The 21,429-nt window shown below is 29.0% G+C and overlaps 1 protein-coding gene across 10 annotated transcripts in view; it reads right to left on the bottom strand.

Moving 5' to 3' along the window:
- LOC123296813 (Ca(2+)/calmodulin-responsive adenylate cyclase) overlaps nt 1-21,429 on the bottom strand; it is a 198,526-nt gene that overhangs the window by 67,130 nt on the left and 109,967 nt on the right. For all 10 annotated transcript variants that reach the window (XM_044878468.1, XM_044878477.1, XM_044878471.1 and 7 more), the window contains 2 exons: nt 4,486-4,613; nt 4,247-4,405 (listed from right to left, as the gene is read on the bottom strand). In XM_044878468.1, coding sequence (XP_044734403.1) covers nt 4,247-4,405; nt 4,486-4,613 — 287 coding nt within the window. The remainder of the gene's footprint in view (nt 1-4,246; nt 4,406-4,485; nt 4,614-21,429) is intronic.

Here is a 21,429-nt window from a genome sequence, read left to right as displayed (position 1 = left end):
TATTTGATTAATTAAACAACACATGTTTTGTAAATTAAAGAGAAAAAAAATTACTTGTAGAAAAATTACTTGTACCTTTTGCGAAGTTCAGGACTTGGAAAGTTCCTGAAGTTCAGGAAAGAAGGAAGATTCTTGTCTCTCTTATGTGCATAGTGTCGGAAAATTATAAATTTTTGATAATCATTAATCCGGAGTCATTGTTGCCGGGTATCTAATACCTGGCGGTTTTTAAAGCTCTAATAGCTTTAAATTAAAAAACGCGCGTCATTTGCCGCTCACAGTAGCTGCAATTGTGCTTTTTCTTGAGCGAATTAGCTATTTTACTGTCGCTGCGGCTGCGCTAAGGTTTGCATTTCTATGAAGATCGCGCGGGTAAGTTGTACCCGGCAACAATTGCCACGTTGCATTTATATATATACAGTTTAGTTTTTTCAATTTTTGATGATTATATGCTCATTTTATAATAAATAAATGTTTTATTTTCATAAAATAAGTATCTATTTCCCAAATATAGAAAACTAATATTGATTTAGTGTACAATAATGTACATGGGTAAAATTTACCCGCCAGCGAAGAATACACAACGGCTATGCTCTGTTTTTGCTCGTCACAATGACGTCGGGTTAAGGATATTATAATAAAATTACCATACAAATTGATTTGAAATCGAATTATCTCGAAATAAATTTAAAGTTCGGATTATTAATACTGAGACCATATTAGAGGTTGTGCTCTTGACAAGTTTTTTAATTCTAGAGAAAAAACTAACTGTTCGAAATTTTCAAAAAACTAACTGAACATAGATGTATTTGTTGAGTTAAAAAAAGAAATACCAAAATTATTGACTATTTCATTGTTGACAAATAATAACGCAAAGTTAATCAATTTTATTGTTGAACAGAAACGCTTATAGTTAGAGTATTGTGATTGAAGAGAGTTGGAGATATATTGTATGAGAATTAAAGTTAAGGGATGTATTGTATGAGAAACGGGAGATAGAAATTACTCATTATTTCACTACAAGCTTACATTCGCTTACCACGCATGTCATCCAAAACTTTTTTACAATATTATAGGAAGACAACAAACGTAAGATCAGGAATCCGCTGTCAATTCTTGAGCATAAAATCGATTTCACTTTAGCGGAAGCAAACGTCTCGACAAAATTAAAATCACAAGTTAAATTCCAAAATCAAGGTACAAAATCGCCAAGTATTCCACGACTGCTATTTAAAAAAATGTGACTAGTGCTATTTTAGACAATAATCAGAATAAATCTTTAGACAAATTCTTTTGAAAAAAAAAATCATTTAAATAATTTGCAAAACTACTGTTCAATCTCAATATTCCGTATACCTTACCGATATCTGCATTAATATGCAGAACGGTACGAACGTTAGGTACTAGTGAATTTTACAAACTTAAAGGTCCAGTTTTTCGAGCCACATAATAAATTTTCATAAATTTCAAACTGTTATTATATTAAGTTTGACAAAACCTATAATTCAACAAAATAACAAACATGATTAAATTAACTGAAATATGCTTATTCGCCATAATTAGGTATAACAAATTATAAACTCCAGTTAATGCATATCAATCAGAGGCGTAACTTTTTAGTTAGCGTGGGGTCAGGTATCGCATTTGATATTCATTTCAGTACGGTTGAAAATTTCTGTTGTCTGTTGTGAGTCTGTTGTCGATGTGTTTAGCATTTTTATACCATGTATATATGTAATATACAAGGTATACTAAGTTTAGTTCCAAGTTTGTAACGCTTAAAAATATTGATGCAACTAACAAAATTCTGGTATAGGTGTTTATAAAACCACCTAATTATATTTAGTCCATTTTCGGTTGTCTGTCCGTCTGTCTGTCAACACGATAAATGAGCAACATAATTCAATTGGGTTTTAGGTCGTAGGACCCATCTTGTAAACCGTTAGAAGATAGAAGAAAAGTTTAAATGTAAAAAAATGTTCTTTGTAAAAAATTAAACAACTTTTGTTTGAAACATTTTTTCGTAAACATCACTGTTTACCCGTGAAAGTGCAAATTAGAAGCAAATTATATAGTATGCATTGTATGGGAATATCAGTTATGTATGTGTGACATGTATACATGTGTAATATGACAGTGTAATCTACACAGTCTATACATGGTATTTCAACAGTTAACTTAGTCAATTGTTTCTTCTATAAATCTTTTATAACCGGAAAATTCTATTTCAGAGGTCTGGAAAAATTTTCATTGAACGGAAAGTTTAAACTTGACTCAAACGAAAGGACTCCCACGACACTTCTTATTCTTTTTTTGGTCCCCTTTAAGACGTTTATTCAGAATGCTTAGAATTACAACATACCCAAAATTCATACAATTTAGCTGGGAGTGAATTTCCATGAGGTTTGTTGTGTGGTGTCGTTTTGCTGTCGTTTTGAAATGATTGTCAAATACTATGTTTGACACTAGACCTTTGATGACAGATGGATAGAGAAGTAACTAAAACATATAACTAATATAGTTATATATATGAAGTATATAGTTGATTATATTATCTAGGTCGAATAGTGAATAACAATATTGGAATAATTTAGTTTTAAATCTGATTAAAATTGTAAAATGATAGTAATCTGATTATATGGACTGACTACTATGTTTTATGTACCTATTATTAGGTGTAGTGTTGCTTGTATGATTGAGGTAAAAGAGATTTTATGTTTTGTATTTCACTAGCGTCACCAATATAGTTCTTTTTTGACAAAGCTTTTATTGAATATACCCAGTGTAACAAAATATTAGTACACGGTAAGAAATGCATGTCGTTTACTACAATGTTAGTATAGCATAGAGACAGATACGGTAGTATCTATGTTAGCATAAGTAATATTAAAGTATTGAATAGGGCTATCTACCAGAATTATTGTGCACATCGCCAACCAGTATGGATCTGACGCCCATATTGCATATTCTACAGATGGCATCAGATTTACAGAAAAGAAGCGCTGTCACGGATATTGACGGCAAAGCTTGCTTATCTAAGATAGGTTAACAATCACAATGGAAAAAGACACGATATTAGACTGCCCATCGATCAAAGAATTATAAATCTATGAAATAATACGAAAAAGTAAGCAAAAAGTGACAGAAGCAACATGAGTACGCAATCAGAGGTAGAATAGAACTAAGTCTGTATAATCACAGTATTTACTGTGCTGTCGGGATTGTCCTATAATAGTGGATTTCAGAGAAGGCGATGAGCAAAACGAAACGAAAGACCGAAGATTAACTTCTGCTTGTGTCTTATCTTTCTAAATAGCTCTGAAGGAATCAATTTCAAATTTGAAGTATTCTTCTATCTCTTATCAATTATATATTTGTAAGACCTGTCTTTTTATTACACTCAGTACTAAAAATAGAGTTAAGTACAATCAACCTACATTGTTCTTTTTATTGTATCTGTTTATTATAAAGAGGAAGAAACGGCTGAAAAATTTCATATTAATATAATTTTTGAAGAAGAACTTCTTTAGCTACTTTGAGCGATTTTATTATAATATTTCTTTAGAAGGAGGCAAAAATTCTAGTTTGGTGGTTACCATGGATTGGATCATCACATCGGAAGCGACATGCACCCCACGTGGCATACATATTCGGTTGAAAACACCGATTCACGATCAATCACTGAATTTAAGAAGCATTGGACACAGACAGTGCTAAAAAGGGAGAGACCGCTTGAAATCATTGTGTGATGTTGCCTTTTTATTATTTATAATAGTTTTTTTTATACCTATTGTATATCTTCTATATGAGCATTTAACTTTCGAATGTTTATGGCCACAAAACTCGAAAAGTAGTAGCTGGATTGACTTGAAATTTTGACAGGTCGTTAAATTTATACCCAAAAGTGTTTATATATACTTTGCATCCTACAGTTCACTCGCTCAAGACTCAAGGGAACGAATATTTAAAAATAACTGGAAAATGGGATGGAAGTCATATAAATGTCAAATGAGTTTCTCTACTATTTTATTTACTCCCCTAATAATTAATATCAGACAAAGCCATAGCGAAACGTGATCAGGTTTAGCTAGTATGTAAATAATTTCGATTTTCAAATTATAAAATTTTAATTATTCATGCTATACTTAATTTTTTAATTCGAAAAAACACAGTTATTTCAATAATTTTTGCTATAATTTTTGTAAGAACAAATTTTGAGAATTAATAAACAATAATTTTCACTTACCCAGGTTCACCACCTGCTTCCATATTATTAGCCAATGTAACATCATTCGACCATACATCATACTGCCATTTTCTTAAGCCTAAAACTCCACAAAGTACACGACCAGAATGTATACCAACTCGCATATTTAATTGTACATCTGTTGCTTCTACAACAGACCTATTCAAAAACATAAAAAAAACGTAAATTATAATAATAAATGTAATAATTAGTTTTAATATAAAAAAAAGAAAACTTACGCAATGGCATCAATCATATCCAAACCCATTTCAACAGTACATCGAGCATGATCCGAACGTGGTTCTGGTAAACCACTAACACAGTAGTAACAATCGCCTAAGATTTTGATTCGTAAACAGTGATTATCCTGAAACAATGACATTTATACACATAAATTAAATCTATTGAAAATTTTGCTTAAAATATTTTATGGCAAACGAAATGAAGCTTGGCAAGTAATTCAGATTAATCTTTTTAGGTCTGTACCAGAGTTTTCCAGTTTAGTACTGTATTTTGATAAGCCGAACTTAATTTTCACGGTTGCTGGTCTGATAAATGATGTAAAAATCATTCCTATTTGTATATATTATAAATGTGAAAGCAAGGATGTTTGTTTGTTTGTTACGCTTTCACGCTAAAACTATCGAATGAAATTGAACAGTATAGCCCATACATCAGAATAACACATGAGCTATAATTTAAAAAAAATTTACATATTCTGCCATTTTACTGCTCCATCTATGATTATCATTTTAAACCATAAATTAAAGATTTCTGTATAAATTTATAATAGTAAATGTCAAACAATTCATGGCCTACTTTTTTGATATACTCATCGAATTATGACTATTTTACACTTACAAAAATTAAAAATTGTGCAAATATTTTAGCTGTGTAAAACAATTCCTTGGAGTGTCATGGAAGGCGAATGAGTGAGATCAAGATAGGTGGTTATAAATTTTTAAGCCCACCAGTGAAGCGAGCGGGTATCAAGCTAGAAATAATATAACTATTCAGATTTAAAAAATTATTATACTATGTTAAATAATTGTAACTGAATACACAAAATATTAAACAATTTTCCCATGTAGTTTACATAATAAACGGATTTATTCAAAAATATGATAAGCACTTTAATAGCATGGAAATCATTTTAAGAAAATTATAATATGTAAATTGACCATATTTCCGGGGTTAAAATCCTTAAATTGTACTTTTTATTTATCATAAATAAATATAAACATTTTTTATATAAAAGATAACTATTGAAACGCAAACAAACTCGTGTTAAACTTTTCGATAAACAACATTAAACGATATTAAAAGAAAGTCATTACATTGAAATATGTGAAAAATTATCAAAAATTATTTAAATGTTGAAAAATGATTTATTAAAATGAGAATATTGTTACAGTTTTAATGGTAGGTTTAAGTAGCTTTCTGTGTTTAAAACTATTTAATAAACGAATGAAAACAAACAATTGACTTAGTTAATTGTTGAAATACTACATATAGATAGTGTTGATGACCCAATCGTTTGTTTTTTGACGCCACGTAAATAAAGAAAGATATCCACTCTTAAATAGCCACACACACATAACTCATATTCCCATATTAATACACACGATAAAATTTGCACCTAATTAGCGCTCTCGTGTTGTTTTTTTGTTTTAAACAAAAGTTTCAAACAAAAGTTGTACATTTCTTACATTTAAACATTTAAACACAAAAACATTTCAATAAAACTAGTCGGTTTAAATTAAAAAAAAACTATTTAAATTAAAGTCAAAACCTTCATAATTAAGAATGTATAAGCACGGTAGGGGGCACAAATTTCAAAAATATATACCTTCAATTTTGATGGTGAATTATATTATAACTTGAGACAATATAAGACAAAAAAGTATATAAAATTTTTCGATATCTGAAGTAATTTTCAAAATATCGAAAATTGAAAATTTTGTTTAGTTATTTAGCTTTCGATTTAAATTTCGTCCAATACGTTTTTTTTCATTCTTCACTGGCATACTTTATACATGCGGCTCTCCTCAGATTAGAAGAATATTTTCCCTATTTTTGAAAGTCGGTTAGTGAGAAACAGAAGAACATAATAAAACACAAACCGCCTTGTAGTACATGCATACATACTGACATACAAAGACGAGAGAGATGATGTTTTTTAATCTTTTGTAAAACAATATGGAATATGAAATGAAGTGAAGATGAATGAGAAGAAACAACGTACGTATTATATAAGCATGATGTAAGTAAGTGGTTTCTGCTGCTGACGACACAAGAATGTTTTAGATTTTGACAAAAATTCAATGTTAAATAATAAAAAACAAAAACACAAGAGGAGGGTTGATGACTGAATGAATGAATGCTTGTATAATATTATATGATATGCTTTTTAAAATATGTGAGAGAAAAGTGTTTTTAAATTGTACATCCGAAAAATCGAAATAGTGTATTCTACTATATTTGAAAAAGTACTTCAAAATGTTGATTTTGCTAATAAAAAGCCACCAAAAATTTATTTTGGAAGAATACACACAAAATGTCATAACCTATATGACATTTTTCAGTACACTCAGACAAACATTTTCCACCGGCTCCCATAAAAATCTATTGACGAGGAGAGAATTCTTGGGTCAAATGCTTCATTTCCTACAGTATTTATGTTTTCCGTGATATTTAAAAAAAAAATGTTTTTAGAGTATTATTTACTTAATAGAAAAGAAAGTGTGGCTACACTTTTAAAGGTAATATTCACCACGGCTGATTATATGATGGTTTTTCCTTTCAAAATGAAAATCTTTTCTTATGTTTAGTAGTAGTAGTTAGAAATGACTTCTTGTCATCTATCTCATTGTCATTGCTAAAGATTCCATTATGGTCTCTTCTTGTTTTTACATTTTACTTACTGTGTTTGTTATATGAACGAAGGAAGGCATGAAACGTATTTTGTTGTTTTGTTTTGGTATTTTGAATGTGTACGTGGTTGGTCATAAAACAAATGCCATCCACGCTACATAATTTATTGAAAAATCTTTGTTATGGGATTGAAGAAATTGGTCCATTATTATCATGTCTAGCCAAAGTGACTAATCAAGAAGATTCAATGAGTAATTAATTATTCAACATAAAACCAAAAATAAAAAATGAATTCAGTAAAAATACAAGTAATAAAACTGGAATGTAAACAAGAAGTAATATAAGTTACTTTCATGTTAAAAATTTATTTCGATTCATTTTAGAAATAAATGTTGGTGAAATAAATAAGGTAGCTTTAAAAATGGGGCAATATTTAAAAGAAAGCTTTGAGATAAAATTTATTGCTCATAATCTCGGGTTTATATATCAATCATTTCTAAGCAAGACACTATTTGTTTAATATTTCGAAGATTTTTTGTACTCTAGGTATAAAAAACGAAATTAAAGACAATCAATTATTCAATAAGATTACAAATTTCATTCGGAGACATTTTCCTGCAAGCCTGTTAATGATAAAACAAAACAACAAAAATTGACACAATAATGTGAGTTTGAATTATTTATGTGGTCATCAAATCGTCTATTGTCAGACAAATTCTCTGTAGACTCGTCAAAAGGAAGCCACTCACAAAGTTTCAAGTACGTATTCATCATTTAAAAAAAAAAACGTGATGTCCCACGGTCTAACAATCGAAAATATTAATAACCACAAGGGGAACAAAAAGTAGACCGGGGTTACAGTTCGGAAATTACACAGGTCATTTGTTTAAAGGAATCTTTTTCAGATTTTCCAAAAGAGGAAGTATAATTTTCTTAACTAAAAATAGAGGAGACGAGTTTAAAAAAATTTTTTTTAATGTTTCGAGACAAATCGGGTGGAGTCCTCATTTAAATTGCGGCAACAACTATTGGTTAGCTGAGTTTTTGGAATTTTTTATTTAATGTTCACTGCTCCCCAAATGCTAAATAAAAATGAAGCAGGCTTTTAGGATTAACTTGTACCGAACTTAAATGGTTTAATCTGATTAGCAATGTATAGTAGAACTGCAATAAAAAGTTTATAAATTGCAGTTAACCTTCAAATCTCAATTTTGGACAAAGAAGAAAATATGATGATTCAAAAAAAAGGATTAGAGTTTATTTATCTCTGTCATTGAATACGCCAACTGTCTTCTAGTTTCGGACAAAAATAAACAAACAGCAATAATTTTTTGAATAAACATCGTCTAAGTGAATTGATATCCTAGATGTTTAGAAACTTTGATACTGTCTAGACTGGTTTAAAATTGACAGATTTCTCATTTCTCAGTGACACATTTAGTATAACATTACTTATACACAATATGAGATGTATTAGATATACTTTATAAAATATTAAATGTCGTTATTGTGATTACAAACAATTTTCTTCCTCTGTTTCTGTTATAACATTATTATTGTATTTTCCTTGTGTAGGTTTATAATATAATACACAGATTTTTCGAGTAACACACAAGGGGATACATTTTCGATTTAAGATAGATGTAATTTTAGTTTATCCAATTTTGTTTCAACAATTTGTTTTGTTACCTTTAACTTTGATTAAAAATCTTTTAGACATAAAGGGGATAATATTGTGTAAAGAAAACAAAAAAACTAATTTATTCTTTTAGTTCTGTACATGTTTTTTTGATTTGACTGATTATTATTAATAAAATGTTTTTCCGGGTAATTCAATTTTTTTTTATATTTACTAGTAATAATTAATAGTAACAATGAAAATTTAGGAAAACTTCTAATATCAAATTCTTTCTTGGCTATGAGACATTATATGACAAAATGGTGTGAAGAACTATTTTTCTTCGAAATGGAAATCAGTTCATTTTTTTGCATTTTAGGGAGACTGGTTTCTAATTTTATTGTATAATTTCTATTTCCGACGTGTATGTAACTTTTTCATCAAAAATATTCATTTTACCACTACTAAAATTTCTATAGAGAGTTTCTGATACAAATTTTGCAAACTGTTGGTATTCACAGTACAATGTGAACTCAAGCAGTGCTTCGGATGTAAAAAGAAAACAAAGACTCTCCCAATAAATACAATTCTTTTAGTAAGGTCTTTAATTTATTTAATCTAGAAAGCAACGAACTTTTTTTAGATTATTATAAGCTCAGAATGTGCTTACTTTTAGAATTAGATTAGATAAGATTAGATTTGAGTTAAAAGTTAGTTTTAGAAGCACTGTGATCAATTTGATCTATGACTTCTTTTTGCTTCAAGGGTGTTCCAAAAGTCTTGCAATATCAATAAACTTCAGGAGCGTAATTCTAGATGAGACTACCTTTATTTTACTTGAATGCAGATCAGTTCATCTCATCTCAAGTGATGGTGTTATTTGGGAGAAAGATTTTTGCCTTCAAAAAGAAAGTGTTGTATGTTTTTTGGGTTTACAATGGCCAGGAAGCAGACCAGTAAGTGTTCTCAAATATTTTTTCCCTAGTTGCAGACGCTCTGAAGCCTTTTTTCACGAGAAGTCCCTTTTATAAGACCCTTTCCTTAGTCTTATCATGAGCTTTTTCTTAAGTGCAAGGCGGTTGGTCTCGCGTACTATCCAGTCTTTTACTTCCTTTTTTATTGTGCTCTTTATTGCTACAAGAAAACTTGACAGCCTCTTCCTTCCTATCGATTCCAGAGTGTTGGGAAATTCAGTCAATAATTACCTTTTTAAAACCAAATAACGTTTTCGATTTCAAAAAGATACGGTCAATTTTTCAGATTGAAAAAACATCACATACTACCAAACTCCAAAAATAACAATAATTTTAACTACATTATATTATCGTTAATTTTTTACTTTTTAGTGCATATTAATTTGTTTCGGAAAAGTTTTTATTTTGAAGTCGGTTTTCGTTTTGTTAAAAGTTTTTCTTTTGAAGTAGGTTTTCGTTTAAGACTTTTATGGTTTTCTCATGGATCTCGTTGTCAGAGCTGGACTAAAATAAAATGGGACTACACGGGAAGTGCGGGTTCTTTATCTATTTGAAACCCCACCTTTCAAATAGATAAAGAATCATCAAAAGCGGTTCATCCAGTCGAAAATTCTGAAATAACACACATAAAAATACAATCGAATTGATAACCTCCTCCTTTTTAGTTTGAAGTCGGTTAAAAATATATAATTGCCTGAAGGAAGTAGTCATGTTTTTGTATAGCATAATTTAATTTCATTGATAACCTTGAATTATTACACTAAATGGCCTTGATATATGATTATTATGATTACAAAATACATCGTCTACACAATAATAACATTTTTCAAGAAGGTCAAAGACAACTAAAGGTTACATATATGAGAATGAAAGACTTTCTATATCATAACAATTTACCTAAGAACATTAGGTATTTTATTATTCTAAGCCATAACAATACACCTACAAGTAAAAGTGTAATTGCAAAAACAAACACATGGTGTATTTTCATTAAATGTTATTTTCTTTATTTGAATGTTAATAAAAAATAAAGCGTTTTTCACGTTACTTGAAAATACCTATTATTTTTATCTTTATAATGTGTCTTTCAAGATAAGATATCTAAATGAGAAAATCCTTCGTTTTATTGTATTACTTTACCAGGATTGTAAGTGGAACTTAAACGACAACGTCTTTCGAGAAAATAAAAACACAAGAAGTCTTCTTGAATTTTCTATAAATTTTACAAATCTTAAAGGCCCTTGTGTTAAAACTCTATCTATCCGATTGGGGACGGATTTCAACAAAAGAGATTTAATTTAGAAAACTCTAAATATGGTTTTTCAAACAGAACATTTTGGTGACCATCCGCATAAGTTGTCCTTGATAAAAATACCTCCAGAATCTGGTTTATTTAGACTAATAACTTTTTCCAATCATCATAATTTGATAGATATCCGCCTTTTTTTTAATACACTATGATAATTGACAACACCTGAACAACTGAATTAAAGTTTCTAATGATTAACCATGATAGGTATTGACAAAACACAAAATTAATTTTTATAAAATATAAGGATTATTATTATTTAACAAAAAAAAAAAATCTTGACAGATAACATCACCAATCAGATGTACTTTAAAGGTACTACGTCACACACTTGCAAACTTGTAAACTTGCATTTGAAAATATGATTGTATGTTATTTTTTTATGTCATTCAGGACGCCATGACACTCTACCCTGTTTAAGGTTTTTTTTTTTAATAATACTTTTTTGGTGTAAATCAGATACTAACATATCGTATCAATTGTTTAATGCAAGTAAATCCCGTCAAATTATAGTTTGTGAGGAAAAATGAAATTTTTCGAATCACGCGAAAGAAAATGTCCGCACAGACAAAAATTTTTTTAAACTAAGCATAATAAAGCCACATTTCAAGAAGTGTATTTACGATAGACACCCAGGCGACTTTCCCTAAAATAAAACCTGATAATAACAGCATCAAATAAATGCTAATAATAAGTTCCAATTAAAACAAATTTATTTTTAGCCTTCGTGTTGATAATATAATCGTATACATATTTTTAGAACTTCATAATGTATGGATGATAAATATTACCTACCCACCTAGAACCTAGAATACATCGAATAGATATAGAATAGAATACATTCAGATGTAGTTACCATGTAAAACTAGATTACCAACAGCAGTATAATTCGATTTGAATATTAAATATGTGTATTTAACTGTAAATAATTAAACTTTGTATACATTTATACACTACTCCAATACGACATTGAACATTGTTTTACCGGTTGTGTTTTTAAAAATTGGGTGTATTATCCTAAATAGGAACTGTCAACACCAACGATGGAATCGAGGCTGAGCCACTATTGGCCATGTGAGCAAAGACGCTTGATTAACAAACACAAATTAGTTTTTTATGTATAGATCTTATAATTTATTAACACAGGTAAAATCAAGGTTAAAAGCTATTATGAAACTATCACAAACGCGATATTCAATTTTCATTTACTTGAACTCAGACTCGGGTGAAAGCCGAAAACCATGTTTGACCAAAATATTAGGACACCCAAGGTTAGGCAAGCCTTTCAACAATATTCAGAAAAGTCATGTTGCGCAACTTTTTTAGCTTTTACACGGTATGGAATTTTTTGTATATCACTATTTCAGTATCGGTTTGAATGCCATACTTATTTGCATTTGAGGGTCTATTAACATCATTAATAGTTATGGCGGACGAGTCAATGAAGAATGGTTGGCGATATCACAATACTTCTGGCGGATAGTCCTATTCAATACTGTAATATTACTTATACTAACATAGATACTATAGTATTTGTCTCTATAAGATACCAGCATTGTAGTAAGCGTAGTAAGCGTAATACATTTCTTACTGCGTTATTTAGAACTGTTTGTTATTAAATAGCCCAATAAAACCGCTTACTTCGCATTTTCCAAAATTCGTTTATTTCGCATGTAAATGGGTTCAGTCGAAATGGTTATTGCTTTTGAAATATTAAAGAATATTGAAATTGTAAAGTTTAACAGGAATATTTCTTCAAAGAATCAGGAATTTTCAGAGCTATCCCCCCTCCCTCCTATTGTTTATTATTTCTTATCTATGGTAATAGCTTTGCAGTTGTTCATACGCGATTTGATCCGTAATTTAAAAAACGTTACTTTATAATGAATACAATACTTGACTAAATCAGGAAATTAGTTATCAGATGATCGTCCTCTCGACGGTGTATCCTTCGTGTATTCAATAAGGATTCATACAAACCACTACTGTCATTATTTTTCTATACACTCACTGCATAGAAAATGTCTTGTATGCTAGAACAGAATGTGGATAAATAAACCCACATATCTACCACTGAATTGAGAGGAGACTTTTTTTTGTATATTGGTAACAGAAAACCATTATTACGGTCATTACTGATAAATTTCGAATAAATGGGAAAAAATAGAGGAAAAATGTTCAAAATATAATCAGTTTTAAAACAAACAACAAAATACACGTTAGTTGTTTTTATTAATTCAATTATTCGAGTATATTTGAAATTTATATCATAGAAACTGAAGGGATACTAATTACTTTTTAAAGGGTTTTAACAATACTGTAAAACAATATGTTATAATGAAGGGTTTTTCGTAATGATCTAAGCCGAGAATAATGTTTGTAATAATATACAAAATCGCTTGGAAGGTTTTCGATGAATTGGGATGATTTCTTCAATAACTTTAATTAGCTCGACCCGTGCGAAATTCCGCACCGTGGCTACCGGTACTCATGGCTAAAAACAACTCCAAATTTCGTAGAACAGTGGTGAAAAAAATCAAATGTTTTGCCTAAATTTGGTATTAATTAGGAGAATATAGTATTGAAATATCTGTTGTAATTTCTTAATGATTTATTTCTTTAGTACTAGAAAAATTATTTAAACTTATATTTATGATATTTTTTGGTTAAAATTATTAGGTGTATAGCCTGGTTTATTCTTAAGCGGTACATTTTTATATCGTGAGTCTATTTTCTCTGGCTAGAACCCAGCATGATAACCTTGAAAATGAAGGGTAAATCATCGAATTTGAGAAAGGAATAAGGAAGATAAGGTATGGACAGAAAAAAATATGCTGGCGAAAAAAATATGGATCAATTACAATCAATGGTTGAACCAAAAAAATGGTTGATTAAAAAAAATCTTCTGCGGTTTTACAGTCAAGTGTAAGGTAATTGGGTAATTTTCAAGAAGTGATACTCTATGATTGGTATCTGGAATCCATGATTGATATATTTTTATAACGAAAACAAATGTTTACATTTGTTTTTAGTTTTTTGTGTACATTTATGTAAGACAAAATTTCTCATACATAATACTTGTAAAAGCTTTTTCAATCTCAATACATTATACCACTTAAAATATGAGGGTGAGACTGTATATTACGTATTTTAATTTGAACAACTAGAAAGAAACGGAAAAAATACATAGAAATTGGGAATCATAGCTGTGTCTTCTAGATATCGTGTCTAGGAATGAACTCCGTCACTCCTATTCTATATGAGTGATTTAAATAATATGCAACCTCTTCGAGTTTTTATTCTATTTTGTTATTCTGTATACTCAAACATACAAATAGAATAAAAACACGAAGAGGTTACACGTAATTTGAGTCACTTACATAGAGCAGATATTTAGAGGACCCGGGTTCGAGTTCTAATTCTGTGTAGTTTTTTTCTGGTACGTTTAGAACGCGAATATCAGGTTTTTCACATATAATCTGTAAGACTATGCGCCACAAACACTATGGTGACTATGTAATATGCTAATTTAAAAAGTTAAATGCTCGCCTCAATAATTTTAAGTTTTTGCCCATCCTTAGTTCTATATATTAAAATGTTAAAAATTTTACAATATATAAAAAACGCCCATAATTTCTTTTAATATAAAATACACAATAAAAATACTATCAAATTGCATTTTAAACAATACTCGTCTACCGCGCCGCGCGGTGGTTGGTAATACACGCGGCATATCATATTCTCATATTATTGTATAAAATAGACCACCATAAACGATACCACAGTCTGTTTTTTTTTCGAAAGTCATAATTCAAATTTTTAAATTTTTATATTGTTTTCAATGACAACGACCGCGACAAGACGATAATATGGAACTTGAACACCCAAAAAATATACAATATTATAACGTGCGACATTTGTACAATGTGTAATAATCGTAGTGCAACGAACGACTGAGAGGCGGTTCTCTTGTTTTTATTATTATTTTATGGAAAAAACATACAAGCTGTTACAAAAATAATTTAATATGTAATTTACAATAATATTTATTTAAATATTATACCATGTATATATGAAATATACATAGTATTATAAGTTTAGTCCCAAGTTTGTAACGCTTTGTAATTTTGTAATTTTTCCAAAAACAATTCATAACATACGCGGCTGTGTATGTTTAATTCTTAGATCATATATTTTAAATAGATGAGCCCAGTGTATACCAAGTGTATGTATTTTGGCGTTTTAGAGTAGATTAACAAAGATGAAAATACAATATTCAAACAGCTGACGGAAAACACCATTTTGGAGGCCTGGTATTCAATGCGCATGATCGTATAACCGGAATCAGCTGCTTCAATGATGTTTATATTTCAAATTCACATGTGCTTAAAATAAATAAATAAAATTTTGTTTTATTTTAATGTTCAAACGAGTAATATTGTTAGATAATTTTGTGTTAATTCTATGAAAAAAAATTTTAAAAATGGTAAAATAGTAATTTGATCAAAATATACTGTTTTAACTTTATTTAAAAGTGGTATAATCTTATTTTAAATACGCGCCAGGATATTATGTTGTATATTAAGACATGCGTATTATGACCAGGCCCCGATATTTACTATCCTTGTCAATCTACTTTGAGAGGTGGTTCTCACTTTGTTGGCAATTCCAGTAGTTAATCTTCAAAGGTTTAATTTAGATACAATATCTTAGTATGGTATATTTTTTGTCATAAATAGTACACCCATATAAAAGAGATGTTTTTATAGACTTGACTATAACGATTGTACCGCCTTAATTATTTTCATACAATAATATATAATTGTTTGTTTATTATATCTATATAATAATTTTATAATAAAAGAAGTGAAAACAAACAATTGACTGAGTTAATTGTTAAAATACCATGCATAGTCAGTGTTGATTTCTTTATCACATTACACATACAAACATGTGACACATACATAACTGATATTCAAGTATAGTACATATTATAAAATTTCCGTCTAATTGGCGCCCTCACGGGTAAACAGTGATGTTTAAGAAAAAATGTTTCAAACAAAAGTTGTTTAATTTTTGATAAGGAATATTTTTTACATTTAAACTTTTGTTCTATCTCTAACGATTTACAAGATGGGTTCTACCGAACCAAGACCCAATTGACCTATGATGCTCATTTACGAACTTGACCTCACATTTTACGTCCTGAGTACGCTGTAAAAATTTCAGCTCGATATCTTTTTTCGTTTTTGAGTTATCGTGTCCACAGACGGACGGACAGACGGACGGACGGAGGGACAACCGGAAATGGACTAATTATTTGATTTTATGAACACCTATGACAAAATTTTTTTTCCTAGCATCATTATTTTTAAGCGTTACAAACTTGGGACTACACTTAATATACTATGTATATTTCATATATACATGGTATAACTACTGAAACATTAATTAATGTGTAGGTTTAAAATTGACATTTAAAATTAGTTTATTGTTAATTAATTATGGATGTTATTATTTTAGATACAGAAATTATACGAAAACAAGATCTCCTTTCTGCCTCCCAGTTCTAATGAAATAACGATATAGATGTGTTGATACTAATATATTTCATAATGATTTCTGGTATTCGTTACTAAGGTAAAGGAACAAATTTTCACAGTTGCTAAGAATTATAATTGGATTGAAAATATGAAAATTAATTAAAATAATAAAGGTCAAAGATCAACTCACAATTAAATTTTTAAAAACTTAAGGTTGTTGATAAATTTGAGGGTGTTAAAATGTAATATTTGTGATAATTATACATTTTATTGCGTACAAAAACAATTTTTGGGCACCCCACATTAAAGATAGTGAAACTATGTTAAAGTATTTAAAACGTATGTGAAATGTACTGATCATATTTACATAAATTTTCTATAAATATGATGAAATATGCGTAGTATTAAATGAGTAACTATGGGTACCCTATATATGTCTAATATAATATGCTAGGTAGTATAGATGAGAAATTTTACACTTGGAGAAGCATAAATTTACCATCATATTTCTCTTCTTCATCTTAATCATCAATTTTCTTCTGATTAATAACATAGTAATTTGTTATCGTATTTGGTGGTTAATTGATGTTTATTAATCTTTATACCTAAACACACATATGTTTTAAAATTTTAACCCTCTCTGTTAAACTTTAGTGAAACGAAATTTTTTTTGTAAATAAGTTCTAAAAAGGAAGTTTATATAAACTCAAACTAATTTAAAAGTAAAGAAAGTACTAAGAAATATCAAATTTTACTTCCTTTTTTAAGCCAGTCGTACGGTAAAAACGCACAAAAAGATGGCAAATAAGAGAAACCACGCACACTGTTTTGGATCTTCAAAGCGCTGTAGAATTTTTTTTATTGATAGCTAAGAACAAATGGATTTAGGCTAAGAGAGTCCAAATCTATCACCATAGGCCCAAAATTGGACACAGGGCAGGACCAACCGCTTTTTCATAAATATCTTCGATACTAGATGAGATAAAATAAAAACTACAAATCATCGAAATTGATGTCAGAAGAGAGATAATTCAATTACGAAAATAATGGAATAGCCTTGCATGGAAAAAACTGTTCATGGAAAAAATTGATTAAATTGATTAAAATTAAAAACAGCCATGAACAAATTACGATAGAAAACTATGATAGATAAATTTCATAAAAAATATATCTCATCTGGTTATCAGATGGGTGAAGTTCGATCTTATACCATCTCCTGTACTAAATTCAAACTTGAGTTTAGGAAAACATTATTTACCTTTCGATAAAGTTAAGAAAGTTATTATAGATATACCGTTGTGCTACAACCTGTTTCAAACATGTTTATCATGAGAAATAACGGTAAAAAATAGCACATGTTTATCAAAGACGCTTGGCGAAGGTGTTGAAAATCTTAAATTAGAAGTTCTGTTATTGATAATGTTCATTTTCACTGAGCAGAGGCAGTGTGAACAATTATGTTTAATGAGGGCGGTAGAATTGATCACATTGTCGTCGCTTGGATAAGAACGAAGTAACCGACTCCACTCAAATCAAAATGTAATTGTAAATATGTTTGTAATTAAATAAATAAAGATTAACAAATGGTGATGTGGGTGGTCTCTGTTATAGGCGTATATGTCAGAGAAACGGAGGTTACACCCCATTATTAATATTATTATTATTTTCACTGAGCAAAAAAAATCGTTTTGAGCAATCTCGAGGTTTGCTAGCTTCATGAGGTAACTGCTCCTTTATTTTCAATGCTTAAGCGGCCCTCTCAAATTCGAGGCCCTGGTACACTGCACCACTTAGCCCTATGATAGCTACCCCACTGACGAAAATATATCAACTTCAAAATAAATAATCAATTTTCTCCAATTTTGAAACCATTTTGCCAAGTGTTGATGTGCACTAATTTAGGAAAAAATAGTCCGGAAAAAGAGACTCAGAAAAAAGAGACCGAAAAAAATATAGTGTCCCATTTTTGAACGCAAAAGCTCCATAGTCGATAAACTCAATCTATCCAACTCGTAAAGAGAAAAATACAACGAGTCTATACAATTTTCGGTCTTTTTTTCCAATTGCAAATGGGCACATCAAATTTGTATTCAACAAGAATTTTTTTATTGAATTGAATAGTTTTCTAAAGCAATCGACAATCATGCAAAATAAGCTTAAAAAACACGTTTCTAAAATTACTTCCTATTAACATATTAAAAGTTCTCTCTCTATTGAAACTTTTTCCTGAAAAACTTTTTACAACAACAAAAAAATATAGAACAATGGTTACATTTCAACCATTCGATTTTCAATTCTTTTGTTGCTGATAAAAAAATACATACATATTATTTTGGCTATAAAAACAATTGTATAAAATAATTTTCGAACTTTTAAACTTTTTATGTTGTTATTATTATTGTGGGAGTGGTGGGTGGAAGCTTAAAAAGTTTTCAAATATCATCATCTAACTAAATTGAATGAAAGACATACAAATAAGAATATATTTTAAAAAAATACAAAAGTTTCAAATGGAAATTTGTTTAAAATTTCAACTCGAAACGGAAAAATGTAAATGGATTTAATAAAACCTAAAATGTTTCTGTTTTGGTATAAAAAGAATATTTGAAATTAATTTCTTGATTTTGAAGATTTATTTGATTTTTTATAAAACATTTAATTAATTAAAATAAAGAATTTTTTCTATTAAATTAATATAATTTAATTCTGCTAGAATCTGTTTTAGTCGAGAATGGGATAAGTAGTTGAAGGTTTGTAGACGCTTCTCAATAAATAAGATGAATTCATACGTTGTGCAGTCTTAAGACACCCAATTAAAATAATACCGTTGTATGATTTTTTCCAAATTGCTTCTGCTCTACCTTCCTTTTCAAGTAATTTAAAAATAATTGAACTATTTTAATTTGACTATCACGCAATTTTTAGTAAACGTATAAACTATGATATAAGTCGATCAAGATAGCAGAGAACACTCAACATGACACAATACAAAATAACTCAAAGTTAAAATAAACTAAAAAAACCATGCTTTATTGCATTAAAAAATGTATAATAATTGTAATGTGAAATTCAAAGCCTGAGGTGTCCGATATCTGTCTGTATAAATTAGGTAACTTAAAAAATGAGTGCACTCCACGCTTTCAAATTTACATTATAATTAATTCAGCAGAAAATCTCTGCCAGACTTATTTAATTATGATAGCTTACGATTCTCCCACAATTTTGCTGTGAACGGATGATCAGCCTAACGGTTAAACCGCTTTTAATTTTTTGGTTTCAATTGAAAAGTAATTTAACGGAGAGTGTTCTTAGCTATGTGCGAGCTTAGAGTTTTGTACCCGAAAAAACTAAAAAATTGGCGATGATCTTCAAAATCGGTTCAGTTTGGAATAATAAGGTAATTCAAAACAAATACTTCAATTTCAAAAAAAAAATTTTCCAAACATTTGTCTCAAAAAATGATAGCTCTCTATGTATCCTTTTCATCTCATCTGATGTCTTTGACCATCACTTTGATATTGATTAAAGAAGGAGTGTTATAAGTTGAAAGTGTTAATCTGTGCGTCTGTGTGTTTCTCTGTGACATCGTGGCCCTTAAACGGTCGAACCGACTAGATTGAGAACATTTTAAATAAATACTTTTCAAATAAATTTTGGAGATATTTTCTTTTCCTCTATTTTTTAATTTTTTGATAGCAATGTTGTCGCACCACAAATATTTACAACTCTAATCAATACATTTGATTGTATACCTTGTCTCTGTTAACATATTAGACCTTAATTATTTATTTATATTCATTTAATAAACTGAATGAGTATTCATTCAAGTCTATATAAATGAAACAAATATGTTACATATGTATATTTCAAGTTTATTTTAGAAGTACACGTACTTTATTATAACTATAAAAATGATTGGGATGAGTTGAATGAGACTTTAAATAACATTTGGAATGCTCTTTCATTATTGTTGTATATTTATTTACAATTCAAGAGCTAAAACGTTAACAAAATTTTATTTTTTTAAATAATAACAGTTATAGAAATAGTTTTTGAAATAAATTTTATTTTATATACCCAAATAAATTGTTGGTACAGGTTGATTTACTATATCTGTAATATAATTAACGTTATGTACCACATATCATATTTATTTCATATAATATTTGAGAATTTTATTTTCAGGAAAAAGAGTTGCCAATATTAATATTTTCAGCAATGTTTCTTTTTCATGGTCGTTTGGTGGAGTATTGAATTATTTTGAGCAACAATAAAACTTAACAACTGTAAAGAAAATTAAAGAAATGGCAATAAACAACTTGTTTTGTGAGGAATGGCGCAAATCCTTGGCGCAAAAAATAGCATTGTGGTCTAAATTATTGATTTTTAAACACACCTGTCATAGTTTTTCTATCGAAAATTGTCAATGGCTAATTTTAATTAAATTCTTGTTACTTCTTGTTAATTGATATTTTCTCTGTTTATTATTTCAGAAAAATTTATTAATGTCTCTCCTCTTAAAAATGTGAACATTTAATTAAATAATATATTAAACGAACCTTAATACCAATAATGTAAACCAAAAGATTTTTGCTAAAACTGGGTAGATTTCTCAGAAATAACAAATAGCTATATACCTTAAAATATTAACAATTTCCGAAAAAAATATGTAAGTCTTCTTATACTGTTACAAAATATTGGTATAAAAAAGTATTTTTAATTTGTATTTCCATCTTAGAAAGAACATAAAATTTTTCCGTCAATAAAATTAAAATCTTGAGACATCTGGATTTTATCTTTGTCGAAACAAAAACATTATATAAATAATAAAATATATCTAAATAACATAATACCATGAACACAGT

Source organism: Chrysoperla carnea, chromosome 3 (assembly GCF_905475395.1).
Source record: "Chrysoperla carnea chromosome 3, inChrCarn1.1, whole genome shotgun sequence".
NCBI lineage: Eukaryota > Metazoa > Arthropoda > Insecta > Neuroptera > Chrysopidae > Chrysoperla > Chrysoperla carnea.
This window is presented reverse-complemented; position numbering and strand designations above follow the sequence as displayed.